This window comes from Phodopus roborovskii, unplaced genomic scaffold, assembly GCF_943737965.1.
Source record: "Phodopus roborovskii unplaced genomic scaffold, PHOROB, whole genome shotgun sequence".
Taxonomy (NCBI): Eukaryota; Metazoa; Chordata; class Mammalia; order Rodentia; family Cricetidae; genus Phodopus; species Phodopus roborovskii.
The window spans coordinates 3,925,244-3,946,150 of NW_026125397.1; the positions used below are offsets into that span (position 1 = coordinate 3,925,244).

Here is a 20,907-nt window from a genome sequence, read left to right on the forward strand (position 1 = left end):
CAGCATTCCTTTCAAATGGGGGAAGATTAAAAATCAAAGACTAGAAATAGTGAGAGATTTCCAGCATGCTACACCAGATTGGAGAATATGAAGAAGCAAGAGACAGCTGGTAGACTTAGAAAGCCAGGTTTGCCACTAGGTCTCAAGAAGCTATCTATTCTGCTAATCAACACCAGACTTAACAGAATTAGGCAAATGCTTGTCTTAGGTAAGGGCTGTTACAAAAATTTGCAGTAGTGTATAATGGCTTACATAAGTATGGAGACTGGCAAGTCCAAGGTCAAGGTGCTCGTAGATCTGGTGTGTGTTGAGGGTAGACTTTGGTTTGCAGCTCCATTGCAACCACATAAGACAGACAGCCAGAGAAAAATCTCTCTTGTGTCCTGTTTTGTAAAAGCACAAATCCTACTTGTGAAGATTTCTATCCTCATCACCTAATTATCTCCCAAAACCATCATGGTAAGGCTTAGAAATTTAACACAGGAATTTTGAAAAGATGCACATCATCAACTAATAACAATTCTATATTAAATTTACAACCTGTATAAATCATTGCAATGGAAATACAACGTTAGTATGGGGAGGGGGGCAGTAACACGGGCTTTGGTTCAGTATGAAATGCAGTGAAAGATTCAGCTTTACTGGAGCCCCTGCCTTGCACCATGCTGACCATTGAAACTAAGGCCATGTACTCCTGACTCTAAGTATCTTCTCCTCTGATTCTGTGTCAGCCAGAGGAGATACTGGAAGTTTTCTGTATTTAAGTGCTCCTGTGAAATTGGTCTTGGCCTTTCTCTTCCCGATGTGCCAGTGTTCCTAAGGGACACTTCAGAGAACTCTCGCTGCCTGTACCTCTATTTTACTTCGATAGACTCACTGTGTCATGGTCTTAGTTAGACTGTAGTTTCCAGTTTTGATCTCTATGCTGCAGACATACCTTTACATTCATCTCCCAGCATGCTAGTTCTTCAGATGGCAAACCTAGCCCTTAAAAGTCTAAACCCTAAACATATAATATGCAAATTAAAATAGTTTTTAAAATGAAATCATTAGGCCAAACATGTAGCTCGGTTGTCATTCACAGAGCCTTGGATTGAATCCCTGCAGAAATAAAATCATTAACAATGCTAATGCATAAAGTAAATATCATACAGAGTAAGAATCCATTTGGGCCAGGAAATAGGGACAGTCTCACAGAGAAGATGGAGCTCAGATCAGGGTTTAAAGTCAAGATGAATGGATTTATTTACTTGAAGAATATAATTTGATCTGTCATATATGAATCCATTTGTTAGACTAGAATCCTGCAAGAGAGTAGTAGGTATAATTCAGTTATAGAGTGCTTTCCTAGCAACACAAGACACTGATTCAATCTCCAGCACTTAAAAAAATTAGAGAAAAGAGATACAGAGACAGAGAGAGAGTGTGTGTGTAGCCTCAGAGGAATTTGTTGAATGTGTGTATTAGACAGTGTGATAATTCCTGGAGGAAAAGAGTATGTGAAATGATCTATGCTGATGTTAAAAAAAAAAGGGGGGGTCCCTGATAAACATAATGTTGCCCCAGGCACTAAAATGCTTTGGTTACTCTGAGTCATGAAGCTGACGGCCAACCTTGAGAAATGTGAACCTGAACGTCTCTAGCACCTGGTTAGTTGTATTTCTTAATTAGGTCTTTATCAAAATTGGTATGGCTTGATATTTATCAAGATTCTACCTTATAAATATACCTCAAATGCATCAGAGATTTAATTTTGAATGCAAGCCTTTTCTTATTACCATATATAAGATAAGCTTTTTAAAGAACAAAAAAGTGCCTACCTAGGATCTGCGGGAGGTCTGAGGTCATAGCACGATGGAGCTGATGCCCGAAATCAAACTTCCATTCTAGACAAACCAAGATCCATAAAGTAGAGAGCTCTCATGCAGATGACACCGTATAGTCCCAGCCATGTCCTCTATCCTCTGCCATCTTGTTACAATAGACAGTCATTAAACTCCACAGCCAGATTTTGTGTCACTGTGGTTTTGTACATGCTGCCTATTTAATGTTTGTTTCAATGTGCCTCCTTCACGTGAACTTGTAAGAATTATAGTCTCTATGTGTTAGTTTGGGCTTTGTTTCTGTTGTTGAGATGGGGTCTCATTCTATTGCCCAGACTGACAATTAACTGCTGGGTTAAAGGATTCTCCTACCTCAACCTCCCATGTAGCTGGGACTGCAGGCATGTACCAATGCACTCAGCTTTATTCTCCATACTTTTAAGGAAAAACAGGAAAGAAACCTCATTAACTGTCCTTTTTAAATTTCCTTCTGTCCAAACTATATAGTAAAAAGTAAAGTTACACCTTTCAGTGGCTTGATGGCTACCACCTCCGCCAAGTTCCTCCCTGTGGACACACTGGCTCTATTGCTCTGTGTGGGTACCACCTGGCAGAGTGAAACCGTGGTGGCTCGCAGCAGCGTTTGTTGCCTGTAGGAGATAGATGTTTTCTTCCAGGCTCATCTAGGACTTCTCCAAGATGTGCTGCCAATTTGCACCTACTAGAAAAAAGTCATTCCTCCTAACAACTCAATCTTGTTTTTTCCTCTGTGTTTTAAACATTTTTAATTAGTTTTACTATAAAAGTAATGTGTCCTTGTATTTTATAAAATTTAGTGAATAAAAATACTAGAGGATAAAAAATAAGTTTTGTACACTTATGATCCTGTTGATACTGAGTTTTTCATGGCCCTCTAAAGTGTTCTCCACATGTGATCAGGCATGACTTCATTCATACTGATTTATCCTAATAAGATTAGGATTATACTTAATGTTCTTCTGTTCTCTTACTAATACATCTTGGACACTTTTTATTGACACAGAAAATTCCATTTTAGACCATTTTGAATTACTAAAACATCCAGAATATTCTTTTTTTTTTAACCCAGAATATTCTTAATTCATAAAAACCTTTGGGTTTTTGTTATTTTTGATAAATGCTTGGTTTTCTTTTTGAAATTTTAAAAACAGTACTTAAAATTGAAAAGCATTGAGCTGGTTGTTGGTGGCACACGCCTTTAATTCCAGCACTCGGGAGGCAGAGGCAGGTAGAGAGATCTCTGTGAGTTCCAGGTCAGCCTGGTCTACAGAGTGAGTTCCAGGGCAGGCTCCAAAGCCACAGAGCAACCCTGTCTCTAAAAACAAATAGAAAAACAAAAACATTGAATGGCATCATTTATCTTCTCTAAGAAGTTCAGCAATGACACAGATACACACACACATAGTTTCAACATCTAATTTTGATAGCTGTCAGATTTAGTGAGACTTGCACACAGGATTGCTAGATTACTTCTGGAAATTCAGCACAATCACTGTGGTGCTTTGGGTGTCACCTGTAAAAATTCATTAGACAAATGCTAATTATTTGTTTTGCTTTTCCTCGGCAATTCTAAAACTGTATGTTGTAGCTCATCTTCGTGTAAGAATGTGTTTTGATTATGTTCAGTGTTTTCCAGGCATGTAGAGTCAGTGAGAGCTGGTTTTGTTAAAAACTGGACGGTTCCTAAGCCAAAGTGCACTGTCTAGTTCTATTCAGTAGCATCTGGAGTTTTTATATAGTCCAAAGTAAGAACAAAGAACCCCAAAACATCAGATAATCCCTTGATAGTTCCTCTTCCAACACACACACACACACACACACACACACACACACACACACACCAACTTTACACTAGTGATTCCTGTTAGCCTCTCATGAAAATATTAGGTACTTAAAATACAGAATGCCTTCAATTTTCACTTGCATCTCTTAGTCTTCGGAGAAGCTTATAATTGTGCTATATCACATTATTTTCAAAACTCACTTTATACAGCAAAAAAAAAAAAAAACTGGGGTCCTGCACTAGGGGTGAATTTGAATTTTGGGGCAGAGGGGGTGCATTTCAAGATGGGGTTTCTCTGTGTAACTCTGGCTGTCCTGGAACTCACTTTGTAGACCAGGCTGACCTTGAACTCACAAAGATCCACTTGCCTCTGCCTCCTGAGTTCTGGGATTAAAGGTATGGACCACCACCGCCTGGTGAATTTGAATTATTCGTAACCATAAAAATAATATGATTTTATTTTTATGTCATGTTCCCAACTTTTGCAGTGGCAATTTTTGATATGGTACCCAAATATATGGAATTCAGGAAAACTAAATTATTGAAAGTACAGTTATAATTATTGCCTCCTTCCTAATGTTAAAGAATATCATTTTTTAACTTTGGTAATTCTGAGAGAGAAAACACATTAGTGTATCCCTAACATAGAATTTTCTTGAAGTTTTTAAAATGTTTTATTCTTTATTGTAAGGATAAAACAGTATATAATAGGGAATTTATAAGCTGAAACCTTACCTTATAGTTTAAAAATAAAATATTTAATTATTGAATTCCATGAGGAATTTCAGTGCATCCAGGATCAATACTTTTCTTAATATCCCCATGACTTACAGTAACTTAACTATTGTAACAAAAATGTATTGCTTGCGTATTGGAAAATTATCTGCAAGTCTGCAAACAACACTTCCATAGAGCAAATATGTGGAACCTTGATAATATGACATTAAAAGCAGAGTAGAGCCTCCACATTAGGACCTCCGGTATAGAGGAACACCCACAGCCCTCAGATGCAGCCAGATCTACAAAAGAGGCATGCTGTGTGGTCTTCACTCTCTGAAGTGCTGGGGGCTGGGTTTGCAGCTACATCTCCTTCTAGGTCTGCTCCTGTGCCTGGTCATTGGATTGCCATGTTTGCTGCATGTAGTAACTTAGGAAACTGATCTGAGTCTGAACTCAGCCTTTGTCACATTCCATTTCGCTATGCTGACCTTCCATTAAAGTTCAATTTAAAGACTAATAGAGATTCTCAGTGAAAAATCTGTGAATTTTTTTTTGTAAGACACACAAATAGTATTTTAAGGGCATTTATCACAATTCTCAGTGTATCATGGGCTGTGAACCGTTTTTGCTTTTGTAAAATGCATTGATTTCCGAGGAAGGACATCTTGAACAATGGCTACACAAAAGTGTAAACAATGGCATTGTTACTCTGCTGTTGTCAGGGTTCCACATGGACCAGGACTCAGGAAAGACACTGAGGGTTGCTTGACAGAGTAACACAGCATGATGCCATGATACCATCTTCAAGGGTAATCTAAACATCAAAATAACATTTCTCTGAAAATCTGTTAGTGATCTAAAATGTGAAAGATGTGATTGGGAGAACTCACCACCAGCCATTCTGTCACAAATGTCCTTTAGATAGTGGCCAGATTGACTAGAATCAGCCACACTTCCCTGGAGGTTCTCTGTTATCCTAACACTACTGTGCTCATTTGGCAGCCTTTCGCCTTAAACGATGTTCATCCTCAGTGCCATTGTGTTTCAGGATAATGTTGCATTATTTTAGGAATATGTTGTGCATTGTCAGGGTTGGGGAACTGTTTTTGTTGATGTTTAAATTTTGTTGGGAAAAAAATGTCTTGTTGTCATGCCTTGAAACAAAACAAACCTCGTAACTCATAAACCACTAGGTCTGGCTTTATACAGTGTCCCTAATCAGATGTAGGTACCTCTTAATACTGCTTGTTTCCTGTGTTTGAGGAATTGATTTTAGTCTTTGCAAAATCCATGGAAAATTAACTATATGCTAATGTTGTAGTTATTACTTAGCAAACACAGTGATGTGATCAGTGTGATCTGTGATACTAATTTTAAGGTTTCTTTTTGGGAGCATAAAAGGGAAATGGAGCTTTTCTTACTCAAGAGTCCCTTTCCCTTTTTTTTAATTCAGATGATCCATGAAATAAAACATCTTTCTTGCTTGGCTTTGGTGGCACATGCCTTTGATCCCAGCACTCAGGAGGCAGAGGCAGGCAGATCTCTGTGAGTTCGAAGTCAGCCTGGTCTACAGACAGAGCTAGTTCCAGGACAGGCTCCAAAACAATACAGAGAAACTGTGTCTCAAAAAACAAAACAAAACAAAACAAAACTTTCTCAGCACACTGGAACAAACTTGCTTTAATCAGTCTTTAACTTGAACATTTCAGCACTAAGTGAGCCTTCTCTCTTTTACCCACATTGTTTCCCTATTACTATGGGTGTGGCTAAGCAGCCACCACCTAATGCCTCTGTATCGTAATGCAGAGAATTTCCTTATAGTCCACATGACCTGATTTGAGAAGAATTATTCCCTCATGATGGGAGATTAGAAAATAATTCATCCTCAAAAGAGGAAGTAGAAGACCCAAATAACACTTCTGTTTGCTGCAGAAATTAAAAAGGGGGGGAGGGTGTGGGCAAGATGACTCAGCTCATAAAGGCAATTTCTGCCAAGCCTGACTACATGAGCTCGATCCCTGGGACCCACACAGTCAAAGGAAAGAACCAACTCCTGCACCCTGTCATCTAACCGCTACACTCACTCGTGTGACTCACACACCTCCTCACAAGTGTATGCACACTTGCACATACAATCCGGTCATTGTACACTTTTTTTTTTTTTTTTTTTTTTTTTAAATGGAGGTCTACTCTGATGTTTCCTTCCTTCTTGCTTACCTACAGTCCATTTCCGCTCTTCCCAAGCCAGGGCACTTGGGCCACAGGAAGTCAGTTCATACAAGCACCATGATTTTGTAGTTTGATACCAGCTGCATAAGCAGCACCTGCAATCTGTAATTTATCTCCAGTAACCATTTGTCCACTTTTGACACTTGTGCTCTGGGTTTATTCATTGCTTTTTTTTTTTCCACAAATCACCACCTTGGTCACCACTGTGGTCACCTGCCTCAGTGAGGCACACTCTCTTGCCGTCTTTTTGTTTATTCCCTTTGACTCGCTGCCATACTCTCTGACACCTTGTCAGAGAGACAGTACCCCACTCCTCAGGCTGCTACTCTTGCACATCAAGTCAGCTTTGGCTCCTGCCTTCCCAGAGGTTGCCTTCTAACATGAATCCCTCACATTTTTATCCCGATTTTCTCTGTATTTCTGAGATTTCACCCTGTTTCTGCAGCTGAGTTTTAGAGATTAGCACTTCTTTTTGTGGAAAACCCCTCCTCAAGCTGGGAACCATTTCCTACTTTCATTTTTCTGGTCCTCAGCTCTTACTTGGGGAATCTTCTTCTCATTCCTTTGCCTGCTTTAGCGTCTTCCTTATTTGTTTAACAGTTAGAAGAGTGCCTGTTTTGGTTTTGTTTGGATTCGATTTGATTTGTTTTGTCAGACACTATGGTAAAATGGAGTCTAGGTGGTGACAGTCAATGAATCAGAAATAATCGCTGCATTATAGCCTAAAGGATGCAAGTGGCATTAGTCATATAGTCACACAATTAAACATAAGCAATAAAGGATAGTGACTGGGAAGTGCGGACCATTTGTGAAAACTGGGAGTTATTCATGGGGGAATACCTTAGGGACATCAGAAATGCCCAGTGTAACATCGAGGTTTGGAGCTCGAGTTAAAAGAGAAAAGACTGAACCCCAAATAAATAAACAGGATCTTGGAAGCCTTCATATGACACATTAAGGAGTTTGTATTTATCTGCTATGAGCCATCAAACTATGGAAAGCAGGGAGGTGATGTGATCAAATTGTATTTCAAAAGCTTATCCTTTGTTTGGGGGTGTAGCTCAGTCGGAAAACATTGCTTAGCTTGAAGCTCTGGGTTTGGTCCCCAACACCAGAGAAAAGAAAGAAATTTCATTGGAAGATAGAGATAAGAGCTTGAGTAGTAGAAGAGGTACTTAGCCTTTGATCATGGATTTATGTCCCCAAACTTATGGTGAGTTAGGGACTGTTGCTATGCAAAAATTCCTCACAGAAACTGTTTAAAAGAAAGGAAGTTTATTGTGGTTCACAGTGTCCGTTAGCCAGCAGTCTGCTGATTCCATTGTTTTCAGGCCTGTGGTGAAGTAAAGCATTCCGGCAGCGAAGTCATGACAGGTCAGACCCGCACACCTCTTGGCAGCCATGGAAGCAAAGGGGGAACAGAAAAGAACTAAAATCAGGATACACCCTTCCAGGGAGTGTCCCCAGAGACCTGTTCCTCCACCAGGGCCTGCCACACACATCCCAGTAATGCTATTAAATGTTGCATCGATCGGGATATTAATCCACTGATGGAAAGCATTTTGTACCTTAACTATAACAAATGCTACCAACAAACAGTTCACTCTAGGATCTGTGATGAGACTGGAAAGAGCCATCTGTGTTCCAAGTACTTAGATCTGTAAATGTGCTGCCTCAGTTTCCCTGTAGTCCAAAGAAATCAGCAAACAGAAACTGGTAAAGAAAATTTAATTTATTTAATGTTAGCCAAAGCAGAAAGCAAAAGGACATCTAAATTCCTCTCTGCTGTGCCTGTGGCTATCTCACAATATATAGAGAGCCAAGAAACAAAGACCAGAATGTATGTAAATGTAGCTGTGAGACAAGTTAGCCCAGGTTACCTCCATTGTCCCTGTTGTGGTTTAGAACTTTTGATTCAGGTCCACAGACAGAAGAACTCTCTTAAAGATGCCCTGGTTTCTGTTGTTTGTTTTTGTTCCTTCTGTTTTGTTTTAGAAAAACGAGTAGAAAAGAGGTTGCAAGGCACTCCTGGCCTGGCAGAGTTCCTTATCCTTAGGTCTGTTTGGTAAACACAGAGTGTGTATCTCTTTGTATGGATGTTGACTTCAAACTTGACTCCTACATACTTGTTAGACATTCTGATTTTGTAATAAAAGGGGGCAATGGTTTGATAACTTCTCTCTTTTAGAATATATCCTCTCTCACCCGGGCTGTGCGTGAACACTTCATATACCATGTCAAAAAAACCATTGAAGCCATTGCAGGCACAGTTGGGAAAGTTTGTCCTAACCCAAACAAACTTCATTTACCTTTTAAAAAAAAAGTTAAAACTCAAGCAGCAACTTTTAAAATCCAACATTTTAACAGAACAATCCAAAGATATATGTATTTGTCACATGTTTAAAAACGACACCAAGAAAATGCTGTGTTTGTTTCTTTTCATTCCATAATGAAATTGTTTTGGTTTTATAGGTGCAGAAAACTGTGTATACAGTAAAAACACTGATGTTCATAGCACAATCCCTTCAGGTCCCAGTGTGTTCAGGCAGACTTTGCTGGCACTCTGGCATACTGGCAAACGCGGTGCAAACTATGTATGCTGTAGGGTCAGCACTAAGGCTGCTTAGTGGAGGTGCATAGTATAGTCCCTACTTTTAGTTGGAGGGCTGTGACCTAGACTGGAGTCTACCAGTGGCAGAGTGTGCTAGGCCATAGAAACCTAGCTTTTACCCAGAAGGACTCAAGGATTCTACTTCTGTATGCTTGCACTTGAGGCTTCAAACAGTGGGACTGAAAATTAGTTTTACTGTTAACTCGGTGTTAGAAAGCTTTGTGTAACCTGTAGCCACTCTGCATCCTTGGTGACTCTGGCCCCCATCCCCTCGTCTGCAGAAGTAAGGGTGTGGTGTTGGGCTATGAGAGCTTGTGCTTGTACTCTGGGCCCCTCTTCCTTCTCCAGTTAACAGAAATCCCAGGAGAGGTGAAGTGGCTTACTAGGGACACACAAGGTTTGTTAACCAAGACTAGAATTAAACCACCAAACCCTCATTGGCAACATTGGCAACCTTCCTCTCTTATATCTATGTTCAAAAGAAAAAGATACAATTCCCACAAAGTAGAGAGGACACATTTGGAAATGTAAATTTATCGGTGGGTGCATAACAGCATGTAAAATAAAGCTGGACTGTCTCATACATCTGCCTTATCTGATGCTGGTGTGCCAGCTACAACACACATTGATTGAACGTTCGTATGATTTCCCGTTCATTCTTCAAGTTTTTACAAGTATCGGTTCCGGTGAGTTGTTTGCATGGCCCGTTTTTCTTTTCTAAAGCTGTTTGTACATTGTTTACTTCTGGGTAAATCTCCACATGATCAGTGTTGTCATTTTAAATCACTCCATTTATCATTCCTTTCACGTTTAAGCCTCATTGCGTTCTAAATTGAAAATCACCCCAAAGAAGCTGAGGGCTTGGGAAGCAGGAGTCTCTAGATTGTGGTCCTCCCATTCCTCATCCTCGCTTTGCTCATCTTCCTCTCTTCATCCCTCCTCTCCTAATCAAGGGTGCCCATGAAGAGGAAACGGAGTCACAAAACAACTGAGAGGTGTGTGTGGAAAGGAGGGAAGAGGGGCAGCCATGCTCCTTGGCCTTGTTGATGGGGGGGGGGGGTGATTGCTTCCAGCCTTGGGGTCTTCTGTTTTAAGATAAAACAAAACAGCTCACAGAAACTCCTTCTCCCCCTACTGCCTCCATGAGTCACTGCTGCTGAGACCAAGGAATGAGTGAGTAAAGGGTATAGAGTGAAGTGTTAGTCCTAAGTGCCCTTTAAAACAAGTATAAAAACATCGAAATATGGGCTCCCTACTAAGTTAAGATTTATAGGATTTCAACATAGGCGACGCCACTTTACATCATAAAAATGCATCAGGTATGGCAGTGGTAAGAACACAATGGAAACACTGCATGGACAGTATTCCATCTGTCTTTATCTTTTATTAAGTTTGTTTTTGACTTACACAGAGAGAAAGAGAGAGAGAGAGAGCATTCTGATCACTCTGTCCCTCGCTCGTTTCAGTGTATCCCAGCACGTGACTAAGACCCCACACAGGGCAGCGCTGACTTAAAGGACCCTTAGCTTTAGCTTCATTTCTCTCCTCTGCTCCAGAATAGGTGCAGATGGGTGAGAATTCCTGATGAGAGCTCTTTGTTTGTCCCTCTTATTAATGCCACTCATTTGACCACGTTTCATAAACATACACTTTTTTGTGGGGGGGAAGGCTGGCTTCTGTTAGACAAACAGGTGGAAATAATGCTTAGACCAGACCTTGTAAAGAACTGTAAATTTTTAAACTTTCCATGTAATTGGATTAATGTGTTTGGAACTTCCATGCTCATGAAGAGGCAGGGGAAGTTCTGGGCAGATTAATGCACTCTGAGTTTAGTTTTGATGCTTTTCGTTGCTTGCTGTGTGTGCTATTGGGTGAGAGCAGGTAGAGCTTTTGGGAATCTGGACCAGACTTTGAATGTGAAATTGTCCATGAATATATATATTTTTTCTCAGTGCATTTTAACTGAGCCTTGTCAATTTTAGCGGTGAAGAAAAATCAAGATGCCATTAGTTGCTGTGTTGTTGGGGTTGCTCCCTCCAGCACCCACCTTTCCCCCATCTCGTCATTCTTTAACTCTCATCTTAAATGTTGGATTTAAAACCACCCGGTAGTAAACACAGAGCCATAGTCTTTGTAATGTTATAATGCGCACAGCAATGCCTTTTGAAGGGCACTTGGTGCCAAGGCACTGTGCTGCAGAGATCTGCCTAGAGGGAGGGAGGGGAGGAGGGAGAGGGGAGATGCAGAGGGGGCTGCAGCAGAGCAGAGGGAGGACTGGGAAGGCAGGAGTACACAAACAAGGGTGAAAGAAAAGCTGGATTCCTTTCTCTCATTCCGATTTTGTGTTTGTTTCCTGAATGGCTTTCATTTAAATGATGGTGTGGATATCTTTCATCTATCCGTACTTCGGCGATTCATTGTCTTATTTTGAATGTCAGATGCCTCTTCTGACATCTAATTATCCCTAAAAACCGCTTTCAGTCTGTTTGTGGCCGCACTGACTGGACTGACTGGTAAAGTCCTCAGTCTACTTTGGGTTGGAGCTAATGCTTCGAATTCTAGAGGAAGAAGTATCTAACACTCCGAATTTAAGTGTGCATTCAGTCTTTTTCTCAAGGGTGCCATTAATAAAGTAAGATTGACTAAAGAAAATTGTAAAAGATTTGGAGTGTTCAAATTCAGAATCTTTGCATTTGGTTCAGTTGAGCCTCATTATAAAAATATGGGTACGCTGAGAAAAATAGAAAGAAAGGACGCAGTGATGAAAGATAAGTGTGCAGCTTAAGTAACATACCACAGTAGTAAGTTAACTTAAGCTAACAAACAGCCTCTCCCTTTTGTTTTTCTTTGTGGGTTTCGTTGTTGTTGATGACGATTTTGTTTGTTTGGGTTTTTTTTTTTTTTTTTTGGTTTTGGGGGGTTTTTTTAGTCCTGCATCTGAAAACTAACCTTGTTATAAAAAAAGTTTAAACTGTGGTAGACTAGCTCTTGGTTTTCTGTAGGAGTGGGCGTGGTGCTGGGATAGACACCCATGTTCTGTCTAGGGACCCAGCGGGTGGATGCTGACCATGCTTTTGTCTCCTCCTTCACAGCCTGCTCTCCACAAGGACAGGTCCCCGGATTCCAGACTGGGCTCACAGTTCATGGCACGGTAAGTGCTTCTCAGAGCGCTCAGACAGTTTGCAGTGAGAAATAGCACTGGGTTGTTGTTGTCGTTGCCGTTGTTGTAGGACCATCCGTCCGTATCCCTTTTTCATAACACAATGAGAGCACTACACGCTAAATTTCAAGTTTTTAGAAGGCCCTAAGAATGTGTTAGGAGCTAGAGAGTGATGCTATATAAAATAGCAACACATTAAACAGCAGAAGGCTTACTTTTATTTTTCATTTACTTTGTTTGAGTGTTTTTTTTTTTTTTTTTTTTTTTTTAGATAACATTAAGTGAATACAACTGAATGGTTAGGCAAAACTAAATTATGAAATATCTCCTCCGGGGCTTTAAAGGGAAAGCAGCCAGTTCCCAGGATGTCATCAGGGTGAATGTGCTCTGTGTGTCAGCAAAGCCTTAGGTACAGTGTCCATGACCAGCAAGGTATCTGCTGGCACCTCCTGTGCCCTACACACGTGCACACAGACATCCATCCCCACTGGGCCTCCTTCAGATACATTGGATGTCAAGATGTGCTACATGTGTTCACAGTTTGAGGAATAATTCATATCCTGATTCAGATGACTGGAATTGCCAAATAAAACCACGCAGTGTGCTGCAAGACAATATTTTACTCCACAGTTGAGAGATGTGTCATTTTTAAGTAGACTTTAAAAAAGAGTCATAGACTCATAATCTGGAAGATACCTTATAATTCTTTCCACATCCCCTCTATTTTAATAGCTGACAAATCCAAGGGGGGAAAGCGTGGTGCTAATGTCACAGGGCATCCCTGTCACTACTAAACTGAGACCTCAGTCTCCAACCCCTCATCAATAGGCCTGTCTCTTTCTCGACTAGATTCTCTGCCACAGGTTCCACAGGAAGATGTTGTTACTAGAATTTGAGGATCTCTTCATGATCTCCGAAAGATACAGGAGAAATCAGGATCCCTTCTTGGGGTCGTTAGTCTCATTAATAAAAGATTTTAAGAATGAATTGAAGCGGAAGTCAAGCACAGTGTCATGAGTTTGAAAGAGACCCCCAGTGCAGCTCACTGTAGACCTCAGGTGCTGTAAGGAGGGAACAGGAGAGGAAGCCATCACTTAAGCCAGAGGGAGGTTCAGCAGACACAGTAGATAAGCAGCCACGTGGAGGGGAAAGAACAAGGAAGCCTAACGTGTTGGGGAAATGTGCTTCAAAAATAGATTAAAAAGAAGAAAAGGAGATTTTACACTTTCCTTCAGAAAACCCGACAGTCTTACACAACTGCGGAGCTAAAGCCTGGAGTTCACTATGTAGGGGGTGGGGTTCCGCGAAGGGAGAGGGTTCAAGGACTTCTGTTCCACCTTCCACCTGTCTCTAGTGGGGCTTAAGTGGGGCCTCCTAAGTGTGGTCCCTAGGCCAAATGTCGGGCCTAGGACAACTGGAGATTGGGTCTGTATCCAGCAGAAGATTCTATTTTGATCAAAGGTAGTTTTCTCTCAACAGTTATTCATCTCTACCCTAACATGTCATTTTATTGTTTACTTTTAAGAAATGAGTGCTAATATGAGAGAGAGAAGCTCTTTGTATGCTGAACAATTTCTCAAACCCCCCCCTTCTTTCTGAGAAATGGTCACTTTTATCATCAATTCATATGCATTTCACTAAATCTAAACTCTTTTTAAGATATAAGAAGAAACTTCTAATTTATCCACAGCATTTTCTTCAAAGATAAACTTCCACTCTTTGTATTCCATGCCCTATGGTGTTTTTCATTTATTACCTAATGCCCTGATCAAATTTATAATGACGTTTCTGTAAACCCAATATAATAACTAATATGCAGTGTTTGTGTTCCCTATTCCCTGTGTTCTATATTGATTTTTCCTGGGACCTTGTTTTTCATATTTTTAACATTAGTTGGGTTTGTTTCATTAAAAGCTTTGGTCAAAGAGGTTGGTTCAGATAGCCAACATATTGAGTCCCTTTGTAGTCAGAAGCTGAATGAGTTAATGACATAAAATATGATACAGTGGTCACCGTAAGTCACAGTATTTTTCCACTCCCTGCACTGTACACCCTGTTCCAAGCTCCTCGTTTCTCCATTCTCCTTAAGGGTGTAGTTTAGAGCCCACCTTTCTCCCCTAAAGTGGTCTACTTTTTCTAACTTTTAGATTGTTGCTTTGATTGCCCAGTTCTTACCCTTTTTCTTACTCCCTGCCTCTATTTCTGAAATCAAACTCTTCTGGTGTACTGTGAGATTATCACAGTGTACTTAGCACTAAGCATAGTGAAGTGAGAAGTAGCAAGAACATATGCAGATCACATGGGGAAATGCAAGTAAGTGTTTAGAAAACAACAAATTATGTAATTAGATGCAAATGAGGTAACACAGTTGGTCACTGTAAGCAGGGCAGAGTGTGAAGAGCTAGAGGGCCTGCAGGAGGAGCCAGGCTTCAGATGAACTTACAGACCTGAGCCTTCAGAGCGGTCCCATCAGGGAATGAGGTGGGTGCTTCAGAATGGGTTGCCACATGGAGATGAAGCTATCATGGGCAGATTGGGAGAAGACTAGTGGTGGGATTGGAGACTTGTAATGGGGAAAAAGGACTAGAGCTTAACGTTATGCCTGGAAAATGGGATTGGAGAGTTTGGAGCAGCAGAGGTTTGGAAGGTGGAATCAGGAGCCACAGCTCCCTAGTGTTTTACATGATCCTGAATAAGCATTTGTCTGTATCAAGACCTAGTCCTCTTCTGACTCGACTGCTAAGGCAGCCATTCCAGGAGACGGTCAGTAGTTCACTGTGAGCATCAACCTAATGGAGAAAATGCTGATTGGTAGTTTTCCGAAGTAGATGTTGTGTGTGCTAGACACCGACAGGGACACCTGGCACGTGCCTATGAGTGTGCCCAGTATGCCAAAGAACACAGACGAAATGCAGATCAGTTTCTAAACATAGATTTGTCAGGCACCTAGGATGTCATTCTTGGTACTGGGGACACAAGAGTAAACCCGTAAAAATCCTTGTCTCAGAGAGCTGCCATTTTATTTCCTTTAAGAGAAATGTGTGTGTTAGATTGTGCTATACTGTGGGGGGGGGGATTAAGTATAGGAAGGAGATAAAGTGGGAGGTATAATTGTTGCAGTTTTGGATTTTGTTTTATATTGTTGGTGTTTTTGTTTGCAAGCCTTCTTCTGTATCCTAGGCTGGCCTTGAACTCATGGATGATCTTCCTATTTATAGACATGAGCCACTACAATAGGTCTGTTGTATTTTTAAATTGAATTGTCACAAAAGATCTTACAGAGAAGAGCGGAAGGAGAAAAGGAATTGAGCAGTGTGTGTATGTGGGGGACCAGTGCAAAAGGCCTTGGGGCAGGAATGTAGGCAAGAGCATCCTCAGTATCCTGAAGGAATAGTGAGGAAATTGCTAGCATTTCTGGAATAGAAAGGGCTGTTGAGCACGAAAAGATGAGGGTTAGGTAGTGAGCAAGACCTTGCTTTATAGTAAGTGAAATGGGTGCCACTAAATAGAGGGAGAACTCAAATTTGAACAGCATCACTCTGACATGTGAGATGACAATACATATTACTAGGTAAGGATGAAACCAAAAAGACTAGTTACGATCATATTAAAAGTATCCAGAAGAGATTTAGCCATACCTAGACAAAGTATGGTAGAATGAAGTTAGTGAGAAAGGGTCAGAACGGGGGCTGAGGTGATAACCTCAGTCAGTTAAGTACTTACTTCCAAAGCCTGAGTTTGATCCCCAGAACCCATGTCAAAATGAGAGACATAGGAGCACATGACTAATCCCAACACTGGTGAGGAGCAGAGCAAAACTCCATGGGGCTTGCTGGCCAGCCAATCCAGCCTGATTGGTGAGCACCCAGTCAATGAAAGGCAGCCTCAAAGAAGATGGACAATGGTCCTGAGGATGGTACTTGTCCTAGTTAGGGTTACTGTAGTTGTGATGAAACCATACCCCAAAGCACCATGCCCAAAGACACCATGACCAAAATCACCATGCCCAAAAACAAAAGGTATATTTGGCTTACATGTTCTCATCATTGTTCATCATCAAAGGAAGCCAGGATAGGAACTAAAACAGAGTAGGAACTGGAGGCTGGAGCTGATGTAGAGGCCTTGGAGGGGAGCTGCTTATCTGCTTGCTTATAAGGACTTGTTCAACCTTCTTTCTTATAGAACCCAAGACCACCAGCCCAGTGATGCCACCACCCACAATGGGGTGGGCCCTCCCCCAGCAATCACTAATTAAGATAATACTCTTCAGACTTGTGTACAGCCCTATATTATGGAAGCATTTTCTTAATTGAGGTTCCTTCCACCCAGATGATTTTAGCTTTTAAGAAAGATAGACACTCATGAGCCACCACCACAATTAAAGAATTTCTCATCCTTTTTATAATTCTTTTCTGTAACAACCAGTGACCTCTCTCTCCTTCCAGAGTTCCAAGTACCACAATTTGTTTATTCATTACCTGTTACTGTATCTTTGAGTTGTCTAGTTTGGACCCACTACAAATACCAGTATTTGTATAAGTCATCATAGAGATATTTGCATTCATGTTGATTGGGTAAATAGCTAGAATCGGGTGGCTGGAATTATTTTTCATACGTTTTCTGTATCATATCACATTTATAGGCTTTCCTGTATGTTTCTTCCCCAGTCTCATATAGTCAGGCTGTAATTTCAGCCACTCCAGTTCAAAGTGTATCTCATATGCTTTGAATTTATATATCCTTGTCCATTCTGGCTTATGATGTCGTGTGTGTGTGTGTGTGTGTGTGTGTGTGTGTGTGTGTGTGTCCACATATATTTGTGCTTTCTTTGGTGAAATAATTATCTAACTAATGTTTCACCTTTCTAATACTTGAGAGACTTTTATTACTTTTTTTCTACAGTTAGTCCTTTCTTTTGGGAGGGGCCCCTTGCATACATGGTGTGTGTGGAGATCAGATGATAGCTTGAAGGGGTCAGCTCTATCTTTCTACATGTGAACTCTGGGAATCAAACTTGGGCTGTCAGGCTTGGCAGCAAGCACATTACCCACTGAATTCTATCTCCACACCTATTATTACTAAACTTTAGGAGTACATTACATCTTCTAAGTATGGCCTCTCTTCCTGACTTCCATGTGGCTAACTCTCACTGTGGCCTCACAGGGCCTCTATCTGCACACATCTGGAGAGTGTGTGTGCATGGTCTCACATGTAAGCACACATACACACATCTGCAGAGTATGTGAATGGTCTCACATGTAAGCACACACACACACATCTGGAGAGTGTGTATGCATGGTCTCACATGTAAGCACACACACACATCTGCAGAGTATGTGAATGGTCTCACATGTAAGCACACACACATCTGGAGAGTGTGTGTGCATGGTCTCACATGTAAGCACACATACATCTGGAGAGTGTGTGTGCATGGTTTCACATGTAAGCATATTCTAGTGTCTCTTTCTTTTAAGACACTGGTATTGTCCTGGATGAAACTATATGAATATATTCACCCTCCTTTCTCCAAACACAGTCACATTAAGAGCCAGAGCTTGAACATGAGTTAGTACATGCAGTTTAACGCATGCATACTTTATCATTTCTGCTAATTACTTGATTTTTAAATTCTTGTGTCTTTTTAAATCTCTGTTTAGGAAATTCCCACCTTCACAGTACATACTTAGACAAATGACTAGTCTCCTAGTTCCCTGGTTTCTCTCTTTGCATGTTTGTATGTTCTTTTTTCTAACATAATCTGTGCAGAAGCAAACGGTGTATGTGTTGCTCTTACCATTGAGTTTTCCATGACCTGCAGTTCCGTGTGTTAAAGCCCTCATAAGGACTTCTTCCATTCTTTCCGTTGTTAATAAGAGATACCCTGTAAAAGTACAGGGTTGTTTTCTGTCTATGTTGATAACATTTTCTGGTTTGCCCTCAGCATCTAAATATTCTTCAGAAGCAGTCTGTTTCATTCTTGTCCCTTCTTCATAGCTGAGATGGAACACTGTCTGTCTTACTCCTTTGGGTAGTCACACTTGTAGTTCTGCTAGTGGTTTTTCTCACCCCCCCCCTTATCATCCCTGTCCATCCCCCTGTCCCTTCCCTTGATCCCAGCCTTATCTAACCCACTACAGCAGCTGTCTTACTGGCCTCTCGTTTACAACCTCTCCTTCCTGCAGGACTGAGAAGGGCAAAGAGCAGGGCTGGGAGGACCGAGGATACAGAGCAGACACACAGGCGAAGAAGAGTGAGCCGACAGCCCGAAAAGTCACCCTGATAGAGGTAAGAGAGGACCAGCAGAAAGTTAGAAGTGAGTGAAAACGGGAGGGCTATTGCATTACCAGGAAAAGACTTCAGATGCCGGACAGAGCCCAGCTGGTGGGGTGAGCGCTGACAAGGGGGAGGGGCTGCAGAGGCTATCGGTGGCCTCAGAGGATGCGCTAATGGGCAGTCCTGCAAGCATAACTTAGACTGTCTTTACCCTGAAAGGAAAAGACCACCACAGTAGTCTCTCTTTCTCTCCAATGTTCTGGGCTGTAAATGGAGAAACAAATTGTACGCAGAAAACTCAGACTGTGGAGGCCTTTAAATAGGGGCATGGCAAGAACCTCTGCAACAGAGAGGTGAGAGCCACTAGAAAGGTGTGGGAGGAGGCCTGGGGTCCAGAGAAAACAGCCCAATGTATGTTTGCAACTGGACAGGTGGGTGGCGCATGATTACTTCTGAAACAGGCCCCTTGGGGCGATGGTAGAGGGTGGGTAAGCATACCGAACAGGAGGAAACCTGTCAGGGAACCTGGTTTTCTCTAGACAGAAGTAGTCTGTGGAAATAAAGTTTTGGTGTCACGGCCCTAACTACACCCACATGCATACATTTGTAAGTTTCTAGAATAGATTCAGAGTTTCCATAAACTTTTTCAATTGGAAAAAAATAAGTAAATCTACTTGTGCAGAAAACCTTGAATAATCCTGGTATGGCTTTTATATAAGCATGATGTTGGAATTAGAAAACATTTTTTGTTTTGTTCTGGGTTTTTGTTTGGTTTGTTATTGTGGTGGTGGTGGTGGTGGTGGTGAGTTTTATTTGTTCTTGTTGTTTTGTTGTTGTTGTTTTGTTTTGTTTGTTTTTTGTTTTTTAGGGGAAGGACAGTTCTGTTTCCCAGAATGGCCTCAGACTCTTGGGCTCAAGCAATTCTTCTGCCTTAGCTTCTAAGAATCTTAGAGAATAGCTACCTGCCCCTGTGTCCTGATAGGATTCATTTTGAAACATATGTTTGGATTTACATAATGGAAACTTTAAGGTCATGCATGTCGAAATGAAAAAAGTGGTACCCACTTGCACCCACACCATAGCTTACAACCCCAGTTCCTCCAGTTCCAGGTTATCCTATGTCCACATGGCATGCATACATACACATGTACATACATACATGCATGCATGCATGGAAAACACTCATACCCATTAAATAAAAAGAAATATTTTTTAGCAAACAAAAATATGGGCCAATAAAGTTTTTCACTAGTAGCTGGGCTGGAGAAGAATTTTACGTGCATGATTTGTATCTACAGCATATAGAAAGCTCCAAGAGATCATCAAAAAAAGAAATATATCAGTAAGAAAACTGGTGAAGAGTGTATAGGGAATGTTAGTAAAAGTATAAATATATTTGGCAATAAACAAGAAGTGTTTACTTCATCAGTGATCAAATTCATAAAATGAAAAGTAAAAAAAAAAAAGTAGGTGAGGTTTTTCATCACAAAGTGACAGCAAGTTTCAAAATTCAGGAAATCAAATTTTTATAACAATACAAAGAAGTAGATTATCATCTTAAATGCATGTCCCTGTGTACAGTGAACCCATTGTTCATGGATGACAGTGGTAGTAAGCCTGTTTTTATTTCCATAAAAGATGGCATGTGGGGGTGTATGGTTTGCAAAATTCTTCTGTAGCCAGATGTGATGGAGTGTGTTTGTCCTCCCGATCACTGGTGCTCCAAGGTGGAAGAATCGGTTGAGCCCAAGAGTTCAAAGTCATTCTGGGAAAATTAGTGAAACCACATCTCAAAATACAAATGTCCTTTGACCTGACAGTAGGAAGGTTTCTGAAGACAATGGGGAGATTCAGTTAAAAGAGTATGCCCTCAAGTAGATGTTCTAGGAAAAGTTCAGCCCAATCTTATGAGCAGAGTATTGACTAAAATATCTGGACCAGTTTGCTGGTACTGTTGATTTGACTGTCAGTGAGAAGGCTGGTGGTTTGAGCCCTCCTGGGGACAGGGACAATGGGAGATCTTTATGACATTCCAAGTTGTTTCAAGGGATTGTGCTCCTCTAAAGAGAATTTATTATATAAGCATGTCACAGTTCAGTTTCTTGTGACATTAGGCCAGGCCTGCTGAATTTCACTGTTTTATACGAACTTTAGCCCAGTTTCATATTCATTTTCATAATCGTGCTGTACAAATTTTCCTTTCTGCTTTTGTCTGAAGTGGCTTTTTCAAGCCTTCGGTTGCCTCTCTCTTCCTGTGTTAGCTGTGCAA

At 41.0% G+C, this 20,907-nt stretch overlaps 1 protein-coding gene across 2 annotated transcripts in view; it reads left to right on the top strand.

Moving 5' to 3' along the window:
- Window positions 1–20,907, top strand: part of Ahi1 (Abelson helper integration site 1) — a 126,682-nt gene that overhangs the window by 103,171 nt on the left and 2,604 nt on the right. Inside the window, exons 21-22 of one of the 2 annotated variants that reach the window (XM_051175370.1) lie at window positions 12,298–12,356; window positions 18,548–18,650. In XM_051175370.1, coding sequence (XP_051031327.1) covers window positions 12,298–12,356; window positions 18,548–18,650 — 162 coding nt within the window. Of the gene's footprint in view, window positions 1–10,158; window positions 10,223–12,297; window positions 12,357–18,547; window positions 18,651–20,907 lie in introns of those variants that run through there. The other variant, XM_051175371.1, reaches the window with a different exon arrangement.